This window comes from Somniosus microcephalus, chromosome 2 (genome assembly GCF_052327205.1).
Source record: "Somniosus microcephalus isolate GS21.2 chromosome 2, FLI_Smic_1.0, whole genome shotgun sequence".
Taxonomy (NCBI): Eukaryota; Metazoa; Chordata; class Chondrichthyes; order Squaliformes; family Somniosidae; genus Somniosus; species Somniosus microcephalus.
The window spans coordinates 229,380,567-229,402,862 of NC_140988.1; the positions used below are offsets into that span (position 1 = coordinate 229,380,567).

The 22,296-nt window shown below is 45.7% G+C and overlaps 1 protein-coding gene across 9 annotated transcripts in view; it reads right to left on the reverse strand.

Annotated features, from left to right (window-relative positions):
- fryl (furry homolog, like) overlaps positions 1 to 22,296 on the reverse strand; it is a 599,764-nt gene that overhangs the window by 422,913 nt on the left and 154,555 nt on the right. For 3 of the 9 annotated variants that reach the window (XM_085969928.1, XM_085969923.1, XM_085969919.1), the window contains exon 1: positions 4,826 to 5,546. The exons of 3 other annotated variants lie outside the window; for them this stretch is intronic. In XM_085969928.1, coding sequence (XP_085826054.1) covers positions 4,826 to 4,898 — 73 coding nt within the window. In that variant the 5' untranslated portion in view covers positions 4,899 to 5,546. Of the gene's footprint in view, positions 1 to 4,825; positions 5,550 to 22,296 lie in introns of those variants that run through there. 3 more of the 9 variants (XM_085969927.1, XM_085969920.1, XM_085969921.1) reach the window with 3 other exon arrangements.

The following is a 22,296-nucleotide window of genomic DNA, read 5'->3' on the forward strand; positions in this document are numbered from 1 at the left end:
CAAATGCTGGAAAATGGGATTAGACTGGACAGGGATGGATGGGCGGCGCAGACACGATGGGCCGAAGGGCCTCTTTCTGTGCTGTAAAACTCTATGACTCTATGACTCTATGACATAGAAATCGGGCAGGGGGACTGTGATATACTTGAACATATTAGCATCGAGAAGGGAGGAGGTACTAGCGGTTTTAGCAGGCTTAAAAGTGGATAAATCCCCAGGCCCGGACGAAATGTATCCCAGGCTGCTGTGTGAGGCAAAGGAGGAGATTGCAGGGGCTCTGACACAAATTTTCAAAACCTCTCTGGCCACAGGGGATGTGCCAGAGGACTGGAGAACAGCTAACGTAGTACCATTATTCAAGAAGGGTCGTAGGGATAAACCAGGGAATTACAGGCCAGTGAGCCTAACATCAGTGGTAGGGAAATTATTGGAAAAAATTCTGAGGGACAGAATTAGTCTCCACTTGGAGAGGCAAGGATTAATCAGGGATAGTCAGCATGGCTTTGTCAAGGGAAGATCATGTCTGACCAATTTGATTGAATTTTGAGAGGGGGTGACTAGGTGTGTGGATGAGGGTAGTGCACTGGATGTGGTATACATGGATTTTAGTAAGGCTTTCGATAAAGTCCCGCACAGGAGACTGGTCAAGAAGGTAAGAGCCCATGGGATCCAGGGTGCCTTGGCACATTGGATCCAAAACTGGCTTAGTGGCAGAAGGCAGAGGGTGATAGTCGAAGGTTGTTTTTGTGACTGGAAGCCTGTGTCCAGTGGGGTACCGCAGGGATCGGTGCTGGGTCCCTTGCTGTTTGTGGTCTACATCAATGATTTGGATGTGAATGTAAAAGGTATGATCAGTAAGTTCGCAGATGACACGAAAATTGGTGGAGTGGTAAATAGCGAGGAGGGTAGCCTCAGTCTGCAGGACGATATAGATGGGTTGGTTAGATGGGCGGAACAGTGGCAAATGGAATTTAACCCTGAAAAGTGTGAGGTGATGCATTTTGGAGGGACTAACAAGGCAAGGGAATACACAATGAATGGTAAGACCCTAGGAAAGACAGAGGATCAGAGGGACCTCGGTGTGCATGTACATACATCCCTGAAGGCAGAACAGGTGGATAAGGTGGTTAAAAAGGCATATGGGATACTTGCCTTCATTAGCCGAGGCATAGAATAGAAGAGCAGGGAGGTTATAATGGAGCTGTACAAAACGCTGGTTGGGCCACAGCTGGAATACTGTGTGCAGTTCTGGTCGCCACACTATAGGAAGGATGTGATTGCTTTGGAGAGGGTGCAGAGGAGATTCACCAGGATGTTACCTGGGCTGGAGCGCTACAGCTATGAAGAAAGACTGGACAGGCTGGGGTTGTTTTCCTTGGAGCAGAGAAGGCTGAGGGGGGACCTGATTGAGGTGTACAAAATTATGAGGGGCACAGATAGGGTAGATAGAAAGGAACTTTTTCCCCTTAGTAGGGGGGTCAATAACAAGGGGGCATAGATTCAAGGTAAGGGGCAGGAGGTTTAGAGGGGATTTGAGGAAGAACTTTTTCACCCAGAGGGTGGTTGGAATCTGGAACTCACAGCCTGAAAGGGTGGTAGAGGCAGGAACCCTCACAACATTCAAGAAGCATTTGGATAAGCACTTGAAATGCCATAGCATACAAGGCTACAGACCAAACGCTGGAAAATGGGATTAGAATAGACAGGGCTTGATGGCCGGCGCGGACGCGATGGGCCGAAGTGCCTGCTTCTGTGCTGTAAAACTCTATGACTGTATGACCTCATTATAGGCTTGATCCAGACAAGGACGCAAGAGCTGAATATCAGAGGAGAGGCAAGAGCGACGGCCCTCAACAACAAAGCAGCATTCCACGAAGGTATCGAGGAGCCCCAGTAAAACCGAGATCAATGGGGATCAAGGGGAACACCGTCAAATAGCTGCAGTCATAGTTGACGCATCGACAGATGGTTGAAGTATTTGGAGGCCAATCATCTCATCTCCAGGTCAGAGTAGCAGGAGTTACTAATGGTAGCATCAATGGCCCAACAATCATCCGCTGCTTCATCAATGACCTTCCCTCCATCATAAGACCAGGATCTCACATTACTGAACTTCATTCACAACTCCTCCAATAAAGAAAGTCACCATTCATCAACATCTTTGGTGTCTCTATGGAACAGAAGCTTAACTGGACCAGCCATATCAACACTATGTCTACAAGATCAGTGCAGACGATGGGAACTCTGATGAATGGCTCACCTCCTGATCCTCAATGCCTATCCACTCAAGTCAGGAGTGTGATAGAATACTCGCCACTTCCCTGGATGAGTGCAGCTGCAGCAACACTCAAGCTCAACACCATCCAGAACAGAGCAGCTCACTTGATCAGCACCCCTGCCACTGGAATCTCTATCCACTCCCTCCACCAGTGGTACACTATGGCTGTAGTATGTACTACCTACAGGATGCACTGTACCAAATCACCAAAGTTATTTCAACAGCACCTCCCTTCCATGACTTCTACCAACGAGAAATACAAGAGCAACAATGTCGTGGGAGCAGCATCACCTCCAAGTCACATATTGTCATGACATGGACATACACTGCTGTTCCTTCGCGGTCACTGGGTCAATATCCTGAAATATCCTAACTAACATCTTGAGCATCATCACCAAAAAGACAGCAGCAGTTCAAGGAGAAGGCCCATTACCAGCTTCTCATGATAACTGGGAGTGAGCAATAAATGCGGCCTTGTCAGTATGACCCACATCCTATGAACAAATACATTTTTGAAAACTAACTTGCAGTACCACAGAACAGGAACAGCCATGTGGTTCCAAGGAGTTGGGACAGAAAAGGTTATAGCTGCTCTCCTTTAAGGAGCATTTTTTTTGTTTCTCTCCTTTCTCTTTAGGCGCAAATGAGAGGGTGACCTGCTCCCTGCTCTCTTCCAATGCCATTCGATAATTGGCTACAAGAAAGTGCGCAAGCCCAACGATTGGATTTTACCCATCCTCCTTGTGTTGAAGTGACTAACCTCTGCTTGTTATTTAGCCCCACTGTCCTGGGAGATCAGAAACTTGCTGCATGAATAATTAAAATCCCTATCTCTACTAGCAGCTGAACTCCCCATGGAAACAAATTTGTCTGAATCATTTTGGAAATAAAGGGAAAGGATGAGGACCCTTTTCCAGTTCTCTCAAGAACACCTCGTTAACACTAGGTTAACCAAGGAATGCCAAAAACAATGCCCAAAGAGATTTTCAATCAACCACTGCAGTCTCCTAACCAAATGTAAGTGAACTAACTCGGAGATAAAATATGCAAAATTTACCTAAGACAATCTTTTAAAATTAAAAATATACCATAACATCCATATTAAGACTATTAAGACAAACTTTAAAAAAAATGATTTTTTTCCCCAGTTTGGTTTATCAATTTCTCCACCATCATCTCAGTCTGACATTTAGCAACTGAGGCAATGTAACACTGCAGTGAAAGGCTGATTCGCTTTTTTATCTCCCGATCTCTCCCCCCCCCCCCCCCCCCACCCCCGAGTGTTAAACTTACAGCATCATGAATGCAAAGTCATTTCATCATTAGATTGAAAGCACTTATACTCACTTGATTTCTTAATACAGTATACAGGTCCTGGCCTACTATATTTTTGAGTGCAGCATTGAAGAACTAACCACTGGTAAAGAATCATCTTTGAAATGCTGGCAGTGGATAAGCTGAAGTGGTTAGGATCGTTAGTTTCCAGATGGGTGAGTTAGTTTCCACTCGTAGGTTGGCAGACCTACCAATATTGCAACCTTCGTTGCCACATTTTTTTTTGGAGCGGGTGGTCAGAATGTTGCTAATCCAATTTCTTGCTGCCTGATCTGGGGTCTAAACTGTCACTGACTGGGTGCTGTAAGATTTTACTCATATTTGAACACTGCAGTAAGCAGGCTTGAACAGGGAGCTGCCATGCAGCATTACACACAAGCTTGGGCGGGGGGGGGGGGGGGGGGGGCGGCGGAAATGATAAAACAAAAGCACTTTCAACATACAAGAGCTGGACAGCTGTTTCACATAATGTTCCTGACAAAAGTATGAACTACCAGCATTCAAAATGTTGGCAGAAAGTGTGCATACCAAAAGCCGGCCATATTAATGTCACTCCATTGTTGCTGCTGAATAGAAAAAGCTAAACTATAATCAAACAGCAGCTAGCTATGCATTGACATTCTGCACACTAAGCCGGCTCGTAACACTGGAATGATATAGCTCTATATCTAGCTTTGTAAATAGAACTTAGCAGCACAGAACAACATGTGAGCATTTCATAACATATCCTACTGGTGGTAAGCTGCGCAGCATCATTTTCATTCCACCAATAAAAACATTAACCCTTAACTACAAAATTAACCTGGCATACCAATATTTACTGGTTACAATTAATTCTTAAATTATTTCAAAGCACAGGCAACAGAACATTCCAATTTAGGTACAATAAATACTTGGCTGCAATACAAATAAAACTCAAAATACTTTCCATATTTTGCTCTCAGTAGCAGGACGGTGAAAAAAATGTATTCTATACAATTAAAAATAACTGGAATGCAGTGGCTCTGTAGAACAATGCATTATTTCAGCTTATTTACAGAAAAGGGAATGACACAAAAGATCCACCCTCTATAAAAAGGCAATTAAAGGATTCACATTCGGAATAATTTCCTTCCATTTTACACAGCTCTTACGATACATAAATACCAAGACCTTACTTGGTACGATCACATTTATTATTTGCGTATATAGATGAAATATATTTTTACTTACAGCTACCACTCCAAGACTTCAGCAGAGACTTGATGCTGATTTCAAAAAACACAGAATCCTGTAGGCTTAACATTATGCCTTTTGATGAGCAGCAGCAGCAACAAGATTTATCACAACAGTTTGCCCAGGCTGTGTGTTTATTTCGTCTCAAATTGCTGTCCCCTCACGCCTTTCAAAGGCAGCGCAGTTCTGGACTCAAGTGTCCCTTTCTCATTATCATGCAGTCTTTCTGTGTGACGCACGCTTTGAGTTCCAGCAATGCTGAATGCAGATGAACTCACAAGCAGGCCAGAAAACTTACTCTACATGGAGGGTAGCTTGAAGGACAATTCCACCTTTCACGGGACACAACAACATGTATCTTCCGCAAAGACTGAAGCATATGATTTACACACAAAGGGTAGTCTATAATGGCTCAGTCGAGCAACTGCTGCCAGCTGCTGCCTATGATGTTGGTAAATACAGTACAGGAGGGTGGAGCTCAGAACTATTCAAAACAACTGCTTAGTTCTAGCTACCAGAGAAATACAAATGCAGAGTGGAACCGCCAGAACACCTCTCCTTGCACTGCCTTGCACAACACTCAACCGGTCACAAAGTCACCAATGAAGTACATTCTTTGGCACTGCTTGCTTCTGAAAAGCCTGGCTCCAGTGTCTCTCCACAGCAGTACATTACTTCCTACAGCACTGCCCACCCAGTCGATAATCAGCGACTTCTCAGCATGCTTGTGATGACGCAGGATACAGCGTCCCACTTAATCACCAAAGATAATGCTAGCTGCCTGGCTTTTGCTTTGGGGGGGGGGGGTGGAGGGTGGAAGGGAGGAGGAGAGAGTAGGGTGATGCAATCAATAGTGGTTTTTCAGCCTATAGTGCAGCATTTCAGTTTATCTCACGTAACATTTTTTTCCTCCCCAGCTGCTTAAACAAAATTTCTCTTATTTCACAATTGCAGTAGAACAGAAACGATTACAATGTTAAAACCATCATAAAAGTATTTTACATGGATGATTTTAACTATTTAAAGGCACACACCATTTTAAGAAAACATTTTGGCCTAGAAATTGAGTTTGCGCTGCGCCAGGGCTTTAGCGCCGGAAGTTAGCACCGGCGCTAAGTCCCTTTGCGCGCGCCAAAAAGGCTGCCGGCGCTACTGAAGGGTTTTAGCGCCTGAAAACTGGCGCAACGCGCCGCATTGCGGCGCTATGGCGCCCGCTGCGGTGCGGCAGGCTCGGGAAGTGCAGGCCTCCTCCTTCCGTTAAGGAGGAGCTGCCTGCACCCGGCCGCGGCCCGCGCAAATCTCTTCAAAAATGAGCCCGGCACCTCGGACAAGTGCCGGGCTTGCATCTGTTCCGGGGGGGGGGGGGGGGGGGGGGGGGGAGAAGTCCGGGGAGGGAGCTGCGGGCAGGCGGCCGGCGGGAAAGCGGCCGGCCACCGCGCCTCCTTAAAGCGCCGGCGCAGACTCCGGCAACACTCGTTTGCCGGAGTCTTAGTTGCGGCTGCCACTGGCGAGGCGGCCGCAACTGAATTTCAGCTTGGGGCCGGGTTACCACGGCAACCGGGACGCTGCGCACACCGATGACGTCATCGGTGCCGGCGCAGCGCTACCGGTCTACCGCCGCGGAAGGGCCCCAGGCAATTTAGGAACCGGCGCCAATTGCAGCGCTAGGCCCTCTAGCGCCGCAAAATCGGTGCTAAGGGCACTGAATTTCTAGGCCTTTGTCTCAGCAATTAAATCTTAAATAAACATGTAAAGAATTCAACACAGAAACAATTTACTTTTACCCAAATAAAAAAAAGTTTCTCCCACCCCACTCCCATACAAAAGGCTTCCCTCAACAAGAACAAATTGCAGTTATAAAGCGCCTTTAAAGTAGGAAAAGGTCCAGCACTTCGCAGGAGCATAATCAGGCGAATGACAGAACAAAGGAGGAGGCATTAGGGCAGGTGACTAAAAGCTTGATCAAAGAGGTAGGTTTTAAGGAGGGTCTTAAAGGAGGAGAGATGTGAGAAGGAAGAGTTGTTTGGGAAGGCAATTTCCAGAGTGTGGGGCCTAAATGGCTGAAGGCACGGGCGCCGATGGTGGAGCAAAGGGATTGGGGGATGCACAAGGCCAAATTTGGAGGACCTGAGTTCTCGATGGAGGTTACAGAGATGTGGTGGAGAGAGGCCATGATTTGAACAGGAAGAGGAGAATTTTAAAATCGAGGCGTTGGTGGACCGGGAGGCCAATGTAGGTCACCAAGCAGAGGGGTGAGATGTGTGCAGGACTTGGTTCAGGTTAGGATATGGGCAGCAGAGTGTTGGATGAGCTCGAGTTTATGGAGGGTGGAAGATGGGGAGACCAGGAGAACAGGAATAGTTGAGTCGGGAGGTAACAAAAGCATGGATGAGGGTTTCAGCAGCAGATGAGCAGAGGCAGGAGCTGAGACGAGCGATGTTACGGAGATGGAAGTAGGCAATCTTTTTTTAAAAAATTTGTTTGTTCTTGGAGTATGGGCGAAGCTGGCAAGGTCACACACTGAAGCATCCTAAGATGCCTGAGAAGGAGGTGGGCCTTCTCCTAGAATTGCTGAAGTTCTTGTGCTCCCAAAATAGCATTAGCAAGGGAATTCCAGGATACTGAACCAGCAACAATGAAGGAGCAGCAATATGTCCAAGTCAGCATAGTCATAGAATGATCACAGAATGGTTACAGCACAGAAGGAGGCCATTCGGCCCATTGAGCCCGTGCCCGGCTCTTTGCAAGAGCACTTCAGCTACTCCCACACCCCACCCTTTCCCCGTAGCCATGCAATTTTTCTTCCTTCAGGTACTTACCCAATTCCCTTTTGAAAGCCACGATTGAGTCTGCCTCCACCACCCTTTCAGGCAGTGCATTCCAGATTCTAACCACTCGCTATGTAAAAAAGTTGTTCTTCATGCCGCCTTTGGTTCTTTTGCCAATCACCTTAAATCTGTGTCCTCTGGTTCTCGACCCTTCCTCTAATGGGAACAGTTTCCCTCTATCTACTCTGTCTAGACCCCTCATGATTTTGAACACCTCTATCAAATCTCCTCTCAAACTTCTCAGCTCTAAGGAGAACAACCCCAGCTTCTCCAGTCTATCCACATAACTGAAGTCCCTCATCCCTGGAATCATTCCCGTAAATCTTTTCTGCACCTTCTCTAAAGCCTTTACATCCTTCCTAAAGTGCGGTGCCCAGAATTGGACACACTACTCCAGTTGAGGCCGAACCAGTGTTTTCTAAAGGTTCAACATAACTTACTTGCTTTTGTACTCTATGCCTCTATTTATGAAGCCCAGGATTCCGGATGCTTTTTTAACCGCTTTTTCAACCTGCCCTGCCACCTTCAACGATTTGTGCACATATACCCCCAGGTCTCTCTGTTCATGAACCCCGTTTAGGATTGTACCCTTTAGTTTATATTGCCTCTTCTCATTCTTCCTATCAAAATGTATCACTTTGCACTTTTCTGCATTAAATTTCATATGCCACGTGTCCACCCATTTCACCAGCCTGTCTATGTCTTCTTGAAGTCTATCACTATCCTCTTCAATATACTTCCAAGTTTTGAGTCATCTGCAAATTTTAAAATTGTGCCCTGTACTTTCAAGTCCAAGTCATTAATATATATGAAGAAAAGCAGTGGTCCTCGTACCGACCCCTGGGGAACACCACGGTGTACCTTCCTCCAGTCTGAAAAACAGCTATTCACCACTACTTTCTGTTTCCTGTCACTTAGCCAATTTCATATCCATGCTGCCACTGTCCCTTTTATTCCATGGGCTTCATTTGGCTGGCAAGCCTATTACGTGGCACTTGGAGGGGCAACTGGAAGTGATCACAAAGTTGAATGTGTGGCTCAAGGATTGGTGTGGGAGAAATGGGTTTTGAATCATGGGGCACTGGCACCAGTACTGGGAAAGAAGGAGCTGTTCCGTTGGGACAGTCTTCACATGAACCATCCTGGGACCAATGTCCTGGTGAATCGAATAACTAGGGCTGCAGATAGGGCTTCAAACTAAATAGTGGGGGAGAGGGTTCAAGTGAGGGGAAATTTAGAAAGTTAAAGAGAAAGGACAGAGCAATAGTGCAGGGTAGCGATATGGGCAATGAAAACCAGAGTGTGACAGGAAGGGACAGAGCATATAAACAGCAGCAAATAAGGTCAGAGTAGGAAAAAATGACTAAAAAAACAAAATTAAAGGCTCTTTATCTGAATGCATGCAGCATTCGTAACAAGATAGATGAATTGACGGCACAAATAGAAATAAATGGGAATGATCTAATAGCCATCACAGAGATGTGGTTGCAATGTGACCAAGGCTGGGAACTGAATATTCATGGGTATTTGACATTTTGGAAGGATAGACAGAAAGGAAAAGGAGGTGGGGTAGCTCTGTTAATAAAGGATGAGATCAGTACAATAGTGAGAAATGAGAAGAGCATGCCAGGGGCAGCATCCAGCATACCGAAAACTGAGGTGCCAACCTGGGGAAGCTGCAACACAGGCCTACATGCATGCTAAAAAGCGGAAGCAGCATGCTATAGAAAGGGCTAAAGCGATCCCACAATCAACGGATCAGATCAAAGCTCTACAGTCCTGCCACATCCAGTCGTGAATGGTGATGGACCATTAAACAACTAACGGGAGGAGCAGGCTCCATGAATATCCCCATCCTCAATGATGGTGGAGCCCAGCACGTGAGCGCAAATTACAAGGCTGAAGTGTTTGCAACCATCTTCTGCCAGAAGTGCCGAATGGATGATCCATTCCCTGCCTACTACCGAGTTCCACACCATCACAGAAGCCAGTCTTCAGCCAATTCGATTCACTCCACGTGATATCAAGGAACGGCTGAGCGCACTGGATACAGCAAAGGCTATGGGCCCCAACAACATCCCGGCTATCGTGCTGAAGACTTGTGCTCCAGAACTAGCCGCGCCTCTAGCCAAGCTGTTCCAGTACAGCTACAACACTGGCATCTATCCGAAAATGTGGAAAACTGCCCAGGTATGAACGCACTGATTGGAGCATGTTTGCCCATAATGACATCGAGGAATACGCATCCACAGTGCTATACTACATTAACAGTTGCGTCGAGGTCGTCACGACCCATAAAAATATCACGACATACCCCAACCAGAAACCCTGGATGAACGGGGAGGTCCGCTCGCTGTTGAAAGCACGCGACGCAGCATTTAAATCTGGCGACGCGGCGGCTTACAGTGCAGCTAGGACCAACCTAAAAAAGGGTATCAGGACTGCCAAAAGGAAACAGACACTGCGGATAGAGGATCATTTCCACAACAACTCGGACCCCCGGCGCATGTGGCAAGGCATCCAGTCCATCACTGACTATAAGAGTAAAAACACCAGCCCCCCCGGTTAGCGATGCCTCCCTTCCGGAGGAGCTTAACAACTTCTACGCTCGCTTCGACAGGGACAACAGGGAGCCGGCTACCAAAGCCTTGCCACCCCCGGAAGACCAGGTGCTCACTCTGTCGACCTCCGACGTAAGGGGTGTTCTACGCGGAGTGAACACACGTAAGGCTGCCGGACCTGATAGCATCCCTGGACGGGTACTCAAGGAATGTGATCAGCTGGCTGATGTCTTCACCGCCATCTTCAATCTGTCATTGGCCCAGGCAGTAGTCCCTACATGCTTCAAGACCGCTACCATTATTCCTGTGCCAAAGCAAACGGCTGTGACGTGTCTGAATGACTATCGACCTGTCGCACTCACACCCATCATAATGAAGTGTTGAGAGAGACTGGTCCTGGCTCACATCAAAGCCAGTGTTCCCGCCTCTCTTGACCAACACCAGTTTGCCTATCGTGCAAACAGATCAACGGAGGATGCAATCACAACTGCTCTGCACTCCGCACGGAATCACTTAAACGGTAAAGAGACCTACATCAAAATGCTGTTTATAGACTACAGCTCAGCATTCAACACTATCGTCCCCAACAAGCTGGCCACCAAACTCCACACTCTTGGCCTGAACACTTCCCTCTGCAACTGGACCCTGGACTTCCGAACAAACAGACCCCAGTCTGTCAAATTAGGTAACCACACCTCCCCCCACCTGACCCTGAACACGGGGGCCCCACAAGGATGTGTGCTGAGCCCCCTCCTCTACTCCCTCTTCACCCACGACTGTGGCTGTTCATGGTTCCAACACCATCATCAAGTTTGCGGATGATACCACGGTGGTAGGCCAGATCACCAACAACGATGAGTCAGCCTACAGGGAGGAGGTCCAGCATCTCGTGAAGTGGTGCGCTGATAACAACCTGGCCCTCAACATCAAGAAAACCAAAGAAATCATTGTGGACTTCAGGAAGTCTAAAAGCGGAAGTCACACCCCCATCCACATCCATGGGGCTGTGGTGGAAAGGGTGGACAGCTTTAAGTTCCTCGGAGTCCACATCACGGAAGACCTCTCCTGGTCCTTCAATACCTCCTCTCTGGTGAAGAAGGCCCAGCAGCGCCTATATTTCCTAAAGAGGCTGAAGGGATGTAACCTGTCACCCCTGATCCTCTCTAACTTTTACCGCTGCACAATAGAGAGCATCCTGACGAACTGTATCACAGTATGGTATGGCAGCTGTAGCTACGATGACCGGAAAGCCCTGCAGCGGGTAGTCAAAACTGCCCAACGCATTACCGGCACCCAGCTACCGACCATAGAGCACATATACCAGAAACGCTGTTTACGGAGGTCACGGACCATCATCAAAGACCCTACCCACCCCAGCCACAGTCTGTTCACCCTCCTGCCATCTGGGAGACGATACAGATGCATTCGCACCCGAACGACCAGATTTAGGAACAGCTTCTTTCCCAGGGCTGTCATCCTACTGAACTCCACAAATAAACTCTAAAGCCTGCACATCTGCCAATGCACTTTATTATGTTTATGTTCATGTATTACAAGTCAAATGAATGTTGAATGTTTAAATGTCTTAATCTAAATGTACACTCTCGGGAGCCGCAAGCCTACATTTCGTTGTACTGCACTTGAGCACTAACAATGACAATAAAGTTGATGATTATTATTATTATTAGGTATGTCCTGTCCACAAAAAGCAGAACAAATCCAACCCGGTCAATTACCGCCCCATCAGTCTACTCTCAATCATCAGCAAAGTGATGGAAGGTGCCATCGACAGTGCTATCAAGCGGCACTTACTCACCAATAACCTGCTCACTGATGCCCAGTTTGGGTTCCGCAAAGACCACTCGGCCTTCGACCTCATTACAGCCTTGGTCCAAACATGGACAAAGGAGCTGAATTGGTGAGGTGAGGTGAGAGTGACTGCCCTTGACATCAAGGCAGCATTCGGCCGAGTCTAGCATCAAGGAGCCCTAGTAAAACTGAAGTCAATGGGAATCAGGGGGAAAACACACCACTGGCTGGAGTCATACCAAGCGCAAAGGAAGATGGTTGTGGTAGTTGAAGGTCAATCATCACAGCCCCAGGACATCGCTGCAGGAGTTCCTCAGGGCAGTGTCCTACGCCCAACCATCTTCAGCTGCTTCATCAATGACCTTCCCGCCAACAATAAGGTCAGAAATGGGGATGTTCGCTGATGACTGCACAGTGTTCAGTGCCATTCACAACTCCTCAGATAATGAAACAGTCCATGCCCACATGCAACAAGACCTGGACGACGTTCAGGCTTGGGCTGATAAGTGGCAGGTAACATTCACGCCACATAAGTGCCAGGCAATGATTATCTCCAACAAGAGAGCGCCTAACCACCTCCCCTTGACATTCAACGGCATTACCATCGCCGAATCCCCCATCAATATCCAAGGGGTCACCATTGATCAGAAACTTAACTGGACCAGCCACATAAATACTGTGACAACAAAAGCAGGTCAGAGGCTGGGTATTCTGCGGCGAGTGTCTCACCTCCTGACTTCTCAAAGCCTTTCCACCATCTTCAAGGCACAAGTAAGAGTGTGATGGAATACTCTCCACGTGCCTGGATGAGTGCAGCTGCAACAACACTCAAGAAGCTCAACACCATCCAAGAGAAAGCAGCCCGCTTGATTGGCACCCCATCCACCACCTTAAACATTCACTCCCTCCACCACCGGCATACCGTGGCTGCAGTGTGTACCATGTACAAGATGCACTGCAGCAACTCGCCAAGGCTTCTTCGGCAGCACCTCCCAAACCCGCAACCTCTTCCACCCCCAAGGACAAGGGAGGCAGGCGCATGGGAACACCACCACCTCCAAGTTCCTCTCCAAGTTACACACCATCCTGACTTGGAAGTATATCGCCAATCCTTCATCGTCGCTGGGTCAAAATCCTGGAAATCCCTAACAGCACTGTGGGAGTACCTTCACCGCACGGACTGCAGCGGTTCAAGGCGGCGGCTCACCACCACCTTCTCAAGGGCAATAAATGCTGGCCTTACCAGCGACGCCCACATCCCATAAAACGATTAAAAAATGTAGCGTATCTGGATTTCCAAAAGGCATTCGACAAGGTGCCACATAAAAAGTTACTGCATAAAATAAGAGCTCATGGTGTTGGGGGTAATATTTTAGATTGGATAGAGGATTGGCTAACTAACAGAAAACAGAGAGTCGGGATAAATGGGTCATTTCCAGGATGGCAATCTGTAACTAGTGGTGTGCCACAGGGATCAGTGCTGGGGCCTCAACTATTTTCAATCTATATTAATGACTTGGATAAAGGAAGCGAGTGTATTGTAGCCAAATTTGCGGACAATACAAAGATAGGTGGGAAAGCAAGTTGTGAGGAGGACATAGAGTGCAAAGGGATATAGATAGGTTAAGTGAGTGGGCAAGAATTTGGCAGATGGAGTATAATGTGGGAAAATGTGAAGTTATCCACTTTGGTAGGAAGAATAGAAAAGAAAAATATTATTTAAATGGAGAAAGACGACAGAATGCGGCAGTAGAGGGGGATTTGGGTGGTCTCGTGCATAAAATACAAAAAGTTAACATGCAGGTGCATCAAGTAATTAGGAAGGCAAATGAAATGTTGGCCTTTATTGCAAGGGGGGGGATGGAGTATAAAAGTAGGGAAGTCTTGCTACAACTGTATAGGGCGCTGGTAAGACCACACCTGGGGTACTGCGTACAGTTTTGGTCCCCTTATTTAAGGAAGGATATACTTGCATTGGAGGCAGTTCAGGGAAGGTTCACTAGGTTGATTCCTGGGAAGGAAGGCTTCTCTTATGAGGAAAGGTTGGGCCTATACTCATTGGAGTTTAGAAGAATGAGAGGTGATCTTATTGAAACATAAGATTCTGAGGGGGTTGGACAGGGTAGATGCTGAGAGGATGTTTCCCCTCGTGGGGGAATCTAGAACGAGGGGGCATAGTCTCAGAATAAGGGGTCGCCCATTTAAGACGGAGATGAGCAGGAATTTCTTCTCAGAGGGTCGTGAATCTTTGGAATTCTTTACCCCAGAGAGCTGTGGAAGCTGAATCATTGAATATATTCAAGGCTGAGATAGACAGATTTTTGAGCAACAGGGGAGTCAAGGGTTATGGGGAACTGGCAGGTAAATGGAGTTGAGGCCAAAATCGGATCAGCCATGATCTCATTAAAGGGCGGAACAGGCTTGAGGGGCCGAATGGCCTACTCCTGCTTCTATTTCTTATGTTTTTATGATGGTGTTCCCATGATGTTGCTGGTCCTGTCCTTAGTGGTAGAAGTCACAGGACTGGGAGGTATTCTTGAAGCAAGTTTATCGAGTTGTTGTAGTGCATCATGTAGATAGGACATACTGCAGTGTTGGAGCAACTGCACCCATCCAGGCAAGTGGTCCAAATAAATGAGGGAGCAGCTTTGAGGGGTCAGGCGGTGAGCTATTTGTCACAGAGGATCCAGCCTCTGCCCTGCTCTGGTAGCCACAGTGTTAATGTGGTTGTTTCAGTTAAGCTTCTGGCCAGTGGTGAACTCCAAGATATCAATAGTGGGGGTGGGGGGCTTGATAACACTGGTGCCATTGAAGTTCGGAGGGGTGGTTGCAGGGCTTTCCCTTGTTGGAGATGGTCATTGCCTGGCATTTCGCATGTTGTCCAGGTCCTGCAGTATGATGGGCTGCTTCAATATCAGTGGAATTGTGAATGAGCTGAACATTGCGGAATCTTCAGTGAATAGCTCCACAACACCTTGTAGCACTCCAAATGCCCAAGCGGGTACAAGGCAGTGCGATAGTGAGCCGGTCAAACTAAAAAGCCCCAGGTTTAATTCCCAGGACACCAGGAGAACTGCTACACAATTGAGTTTTTGTTCTCATCATTGTCCAGGAACCCTTGTTGGAAAGTATGTGTGGATGTTGGGCAAGGTCCGTATTTGGCTCAGCTTATTCTCCTCCACAGTCAAATAGCCTGCCAACACTTATCATCTAGGTTTACACATGAATAGCCGCCACTTGGTTGAGGTATCACAGGATTAACAACCTATCACAGTATGAGCCAGCATCTTAGGAGAATAAGGAGTTTCAAAGAGAAGAGTGAATGGAAAATACAAATAAAAGGACTTGTATACAATATTTGTATCTCCGTTCAGTGACTATTCTGCAACTTAATGAAAATTAAAATAGAATGCACACATAAAAATTAAAATAATCTTCAAAGAATGATGTGCAAAAGACTACCAATATTCTCTCACTTTAGGTGAAATTAATATAACCAGTACACTCAGCGGTGAAAATTCAAAAGTAGAAGTTTTTGATTATTATATATACATTTACAAACCCGCCGAGTGCTCAGTTAAGAACTGACAAAGCATCTCACTTAAGAGGGTGGCACACAGCTGTTTTTGTTAGCATTGTGAATCAAACCCTTCATCATAGCACTTTTTCTTGAAAGAATGATTTTAAAAATTCAGAGTTCTAAATTTAAATTATTTCAGAATTGAGGCCTGCAAAAATGTATTCCTGAATGCATGCCAGTCTATTCATGCAAAGTTCCTGGGATGGCAGGAATGACGTATGAGGAGAGATTGGGTCTTTTCCTCGCTGGAGTTTAGAAGAATGAGAGGGGATCTCATTGAAACTTGTAAAATTCTGACAGGACTGGACAGACTAGATGCAGGAAGGATGTTCCCGATGGTCGGGGAGTCCAGAACCAGGGGTCACAGTCTAAGGATAAGGGGTAGGCCATTTACGACAGAAATGAGGAGGAATTTCTTCACCCAGAGAGTGGAGAACCTGTGGAATTCTCTACCACAGAAGGCAGTAGAGGCCAATACATTAAATATATTCAAGAAGGAGTTGGATATATTTCTTAAGGCTAAAGGGATCAAGGGGTATGGGGAGAAAGCAGGGACCGGGTACTGAATTTGGATGATCAGCCATGATCGCATTGAATGGCGGAGCAGGCTCGAGAGGCCGAGTGGCCTACTCCTGCTCCTATCTTCTATGTTTCTATGTAAACTCGCTTTCCATTTCCTGCTTGTTTCCAGTTCTGACGAAGGATCATCGACCTGAAATGTTAACTCTGTTTCTCTCTCCACGGATGCTGCCTGACCTGCTGAGTTTTTCCAGTGTTTTCTGTGGTACTTCAAAGAAACTGTTCCTCTTTAAAGGGAGTATTTACTCAAGCACCATCTCCTCGCCCGTACATTCTGCAGTGTTTCCTTACTAGGCAGCTTTGTGTATTACAGTAGCAAAATACTGCAGATGCTGGAAATCCGAAATAACAACAGAAAATGCTGGAAAAACTCAGCAGGCCAGGCAACATCCGTGGAGAGAAATTAGAGTCAACGTTTCGGGTCAAAACCCTTTATCAAGACTAAAGAGGCACAGGGAATGAAATAGATTAAGAGGCCGGGCTGGGAGAGAACAAAAGAGAAGAGACATTAAGAGGTATTCAAATGTGAATACCTCTTAATGTCTCTTCTCTTTTGTTCTCTTAATCTATTTCATTCCCTGTGCCTCTTTAGTCTTGATAAAGGGTTTTGACCCAAAACGTTGACTTTAATTTCTCTCCACGGATGTTGCCTGGCCTGCTGAGTTTTTCCAGCATTTTCTGTTGTTATTGTGTATTACAGTGTTTGCTCCAATTATTTTAGCAACTACAGAGGCCTTGTTATATGCCATCATGAACTTGCACAAATTAATAAACTAATGAAAGAACCTCAATACTTTTACATATAGAAAACTGCAATTTCACCCTCAAACCAAAAATGGCTAGGATTGAGACTTGCTCACTAAGATTAATTTTGACTTATACAGTACTTATAAGTAACAAATTACCATGTAATATTCAAGTCTTTAAATATTCAAGTAATAACCTCAAATTGTTAAGGCAATAAACATTTCCTACATCTATTAAATGATGTAATTACAGTATGGAAAACATTTACTGTTGAGAATAAGGATGAAAAACTAGGGTAACTATATTTTACTTAAAATTGGTTAAAAAAAACCAAGTCTAACTAACACAGTGGGTCATATCTAAGTTTTAGATTTTTAGGTAGCTCATATATTCAGATATTTCTTGTGAACTTCTCCATCAAATTTTTTTTTTTTCCCCCAGCTATTTCGTGGAGATCAATGTCATTTACTATTGGTGAGAGTGAAAACGCTCACTTTTTACCCTTTGTTCCTAGGATGTGATTGAGCCATATCACGGTAAAAAGCAATAAAGTCAATACTTAAAAAATGTTCTGTATTTGAAATTTTGTAGCAAGATGTTTCAATGTTAATCTTTTAAAAAGTCACAATGGGCACTACAACCTTAAAGTTACGTGACCCCACAATTTCTTCCCATTTGTACCTACTAAATTCTCAAAAAGTTGTGACTAATTCTTAAGAAATGACGCTTCAACTGTTATTCTCCCAATGATAGATATGAAACATAGGAACAGGAGTCAGCCATTCAGCCCGTCAAGTCTAGTCCGCCATTCAATTAGATCACGGATAATCTATACCTCATACTCCATTTTCTCGCCTTTGCTCCATAAGCCTTAACGCCCTTGCCTAAGAAAAATCTGTCTATCTCAGTTTAGAATTTTTCAATTGACCGAGCCTCAACAGCTTTTTAAGGGAGAGTGTTCCAGAATTCCACTACCCTTTGTGTGAAGAAGTGCCTCCTGACATCACCCCTGAATGCCCTAGCTCTAATTATAAGGTTATGCCCCTTGTTCTGGACTTCACAACTATCTTTATCTACCCTATCAACTCCTATAATCATCTTAAACACCTCAATTAAAATCACCCCTAAATCTTCTATACTCAAGGAAATACAAGCCTTGTCTGTACAACCTGTCCTCATAATTTAACCCTTTTAGCCCTGGTATCATTCTGGCGAGTCTGCGCTGCACCGACTCCAAGGCCAATATGTCCTTCCGGAGGTGCAGTGCCCAGAACTGAATGCAGTACTCGAGATCAATGTTCCCTTTTATTTTTTTGGGGGGGCCACACGGCCCCTTTAACAGGCTGCGCGGCTAATTCAAAATTCCACGCATGTGCGCTTTTTCTATTTAAAAGCCGGCTCACTGGCTGCGCAGGAGATCCAGAACGCTGTGGGTCGATGACCTTTCGTCAGAACGTGAAAAATTAGAGATGTAATAGGAATTAAGCAAGTGCAGAGGCAGGGAAAGAACAAAAGGGAAGGTCTGTGATAGGGTCGAAAGGAGGAGTGATTAATTGACAAAAGGGATGATGGTGCAAGGCAAAAGGAGATGGTAATGGGACAAGTAAAGAAACAAAAGATGGGTCTAGGAGAGGTGCAACTGGGAATAGCAGAATCATCAAAAGCTGCTATCTGGAAAAAATGGGGGCAGAGGTTGTTGAACTCAATGTTGGCTGTAAAGTGCCGAATCAAAAGATGAGGTGGTGTTCCTCAAGCTTACGTTGAGCTTCATTGGAACAGTGTAGGAGGCCGAGGACCGAGAGGTCAGAGTGAGAGTGGGAGTGGAGCGGAGCGGAGAATTAAAGTGACAGGCGACCGGAAGCTCGGGGTCACTCTTGCAGACTGAACCGAGGTGTTCCTCAACGCGGTCACCTAATCTGCATCTGGTCTCCCCAATGTAGAGGAAACCGCATAGTGAGTAGCGAATACAGTACAGGTTGAGCGCCCAAAATCTAGTGATCCGGAATCCGGAATGTTCTGGACTCCGGGACGATTGGTTGCAGGGTCGGCAGGAATCCATAAAATGTTCCGGAATCCGGACACCCTGTCAAACTGCAACTGGGGCCCAGGCATTTCCGGACTCGGAACATGTTTCTGATGTCCGAAGTCCGGAAACGCCCGAACCCAGGTTGCGATATTTCTGGACTTCAGACATCAGAAACACGTTCCGAAGTCTGGAAAAACACGAAAACCGGCTCGGCCTCGGTCCTGAGGTTGCCGGATTCAGGACGCTCAACCTGTATACTGAATTGAAAGTACGTACAAGTAAATTGCTATTCCACCTGAAAGAAGTGTTTAGGGCCCTGGACGGTGGGAAGGGAGGAGGTAAAAGGGCAGATGTTGCATCTCCTGCACTTGCATGGGAAGGTGCTGTGGGAAGGGGACCAGGGTGTCGCAGAGGGAACAGTCACTTTGGAATGCTGAAAGGGGAGGAGAGGGGAAGATGCGTTTGGTGGTGGGATCATGCTGGAGGTGATGGAAATGGCAGAGGATGATCCGTTGAATGTGGAGGCTGGAAGATGAAGAAAAAGGGAACCATATCATGGTTCTGGGAGGGAGGGGAAGGGTTAAGAGCAGGTGCGGGAAACGGACACGGTCGAGGTGTAAATCCGTCAATCACGGTAGAGGGAAATCCTCGGATGGGGAAAAAGGAAGACATATCGGAAGCACGAGTATGGAAAGTGGCATCGTCAGAACAGATACGGCGGAGACGGAGAAACTGGAAGAATGGAAGAGTGTCCTTCCAGGAAGCGGGTCTCTCTCTAAATCTCTCTGCTCCTCCACAGTTCCTAGCTTCTTACCATTTGGAAAATACTCTGATTTATCTTTCTTAGGTCCAAAATGGATGACCTCACACTTATCCAAATTGAACTCCATCTGCCAAAGTTTTGCCCGCTCACTTAATCTATCAATTGTTCCCTTCGCAACTTTCTGTTACCATCTGCACTATTTGCTGTGCCACCTAACTTGGTGTCATCAGCAAACTTGGTTATATAGTTCTCTATTCCTTCATCTAAGTCATTGATAAATATAGTGAAAAGCTGAGGCTTCAGGAGATTCCTGGGGGACAGCTCAAATCACATCCTTCCAATTGGAGTACATATACATTATCCCGACTCTCGGTCTCCTATCTCCTAACCAATTCCCTACCCATGTCAATAGGTTGCCTCCAATTCCATGTGCTTTCATTTTTGCTAACAGTCGCATGTTTGGAACCTTATTGAATGCCTTCTGGAAGTCCACTTAGGCTTTCTGAACTCTTTAAAAAAAAGAAAGAAAAATACATTACAGCTATAACTGTGCAAAAGGTACGAGTCCCTTCCATTAGAATAATTTATCAGGTTGGGGAAATAAAGAGAAAAAAATTCAAATGTTGGATCTGAAATAGAAACAGAAATTGCTAGAAATACACAGCAGCAATGTTCCCCTAATTTTTGTTTGGTGCGCAGTCCCTTTAACGGGCTGTGCAGCCCATTTAAAGTTTTGTGCATGCGCAAAATTTCACATATGAACAGCTGAGCGGCCGGCTTAGCGGGAACATTGTACAGCAGCTGTGTCAATATCTGAATGAGAAAAGAATAGAGACCCTTCTTCTGGATTGATATAGGGAGGAAGGATAGTCCTGCAAGACAATAGTGAGGGGAGAGAAACTCAGAAAATTTCTCTGCTCTTTTTCGAATAGTGCTATGAGATCTTTTATGTTTGCTAGCGATGGAAGATAGGGACTTGGTTTAACACTTCATCTCCAAGATGAATCCATTAACTGCCTTAGAGTAATCTACATATCTGCACGCTTGATCTTTACCTGTTGTTCTCCACTACCCACTTTGATTTGGTTATTCCGATAGAGAGCTCGCCTTCCTGTCCACGCTAACTTTGATGAAGGGTCTCATTCAAAACATTAATCTGTCTTCTCAAATCCCAACAGACCTACTGTGTATTCTCAACATTTTCTGTTTTTAATTCATCTTTCTTGGCTATGTGGGTCATGAAGCAATTCAGGATAATTACAAATGTAGATCTGCATCAAGAAGTATGAGAAGACAGAAAGCAGAATTACAACCTCAACCTATATGGAGAACACAGTGTAATGCATTGTACCAAATTATGACTTTTTTTGGGTTAGGGAGGAACCCACTATGGAGGGATGCAAAACAAAAAACCTCTAATTAAAGGGAAGGAAAGCCTGCAAAAATAAATAAATCCACCTCCTATATAGCTGATAAACACGCACTTTTTTTGGTCAAAAGCCAAAACAGATGGCAGGAACATTAACATCACAGGAAATTCAAAAGATATGAGGTAGCAAAAGGGAGTGCCAGAATGGGAGGAAGAGGCAGATCAGAAGGGCTCAACCAGGGATGGGAGGCAGAGGTGGCGCTTTGGTAGGGTTTGGTTAGAACAGAAAGATGATGAGCAACAAGCAGGGAATTCAGCAGCTGCTGAGAATAATAAATGTTATATTTGATTCATAAATAAATTCCACATTTCTGTAAGAAATCTCTGTCCAGACAGGAATGTACTAGTAGGCATATCTCTGCTTAAGTTTTATACCCAAAATGTTAATCTATCTTTCCAATACTGGCCAGCCATTTTTGTATTCCAAGGATCTTTTTCATTTAAAGGGGAAGGAAATTAGATGGAGTATTTTGCACTGATTTAGAAAATATCCACTTGATCTGTCAGATCAGGTCTCCTCGTCTCTGAAATGACGTCACTGTTAGGAAGCAGCGTCTTGCATCCCAGCACAGCTCAATTCTAGAATCATAGAATGGTTACAGCACGGGAGAAGGCTATTTAGCCCGTTGAGCCCGTGCCGGCTCTCTGCAAGAGAGCGTCAGCTAGTCGCACTCCCCCGCCCTTTCCCCGTAGACTTGCAAATTTGTTCCTTCAGGTACTTATCCAACTCCCTTTTGAAAACCGTGCTTCAGTCTGCCTCCACCACCCTTTCAGATCCTAACCCGAGTGAAAAAGTTTTTCCTCATGTTGTCTTTGGTTCTTCTGCCAATCACCTTAAATCTGTGTCCTCAGGTTCGCGACCCTTCTGCCAATGGGAACAGTTTCTCTCTATCTACTCTGTCCAGACCCCTCATGACTTTGAATACCTCTATCAAATCTCCTCTCAATCATCTCTGCTCTAAGGAGAACAACCCCAGCTTCTCCAGTCTATCCACGTAACTGAAGTCCCTCATCACTAGAATCATTCTTGAAAATCTTTTCTGCACCCTCTCGAAGACCTTCACATCCTTCCGAAAGTGCAGTGCCCAGAATTTTTTAATTTTTTAATTTGTTCATGGGATGCGGGCATCACTGGCAAGGCCAGCA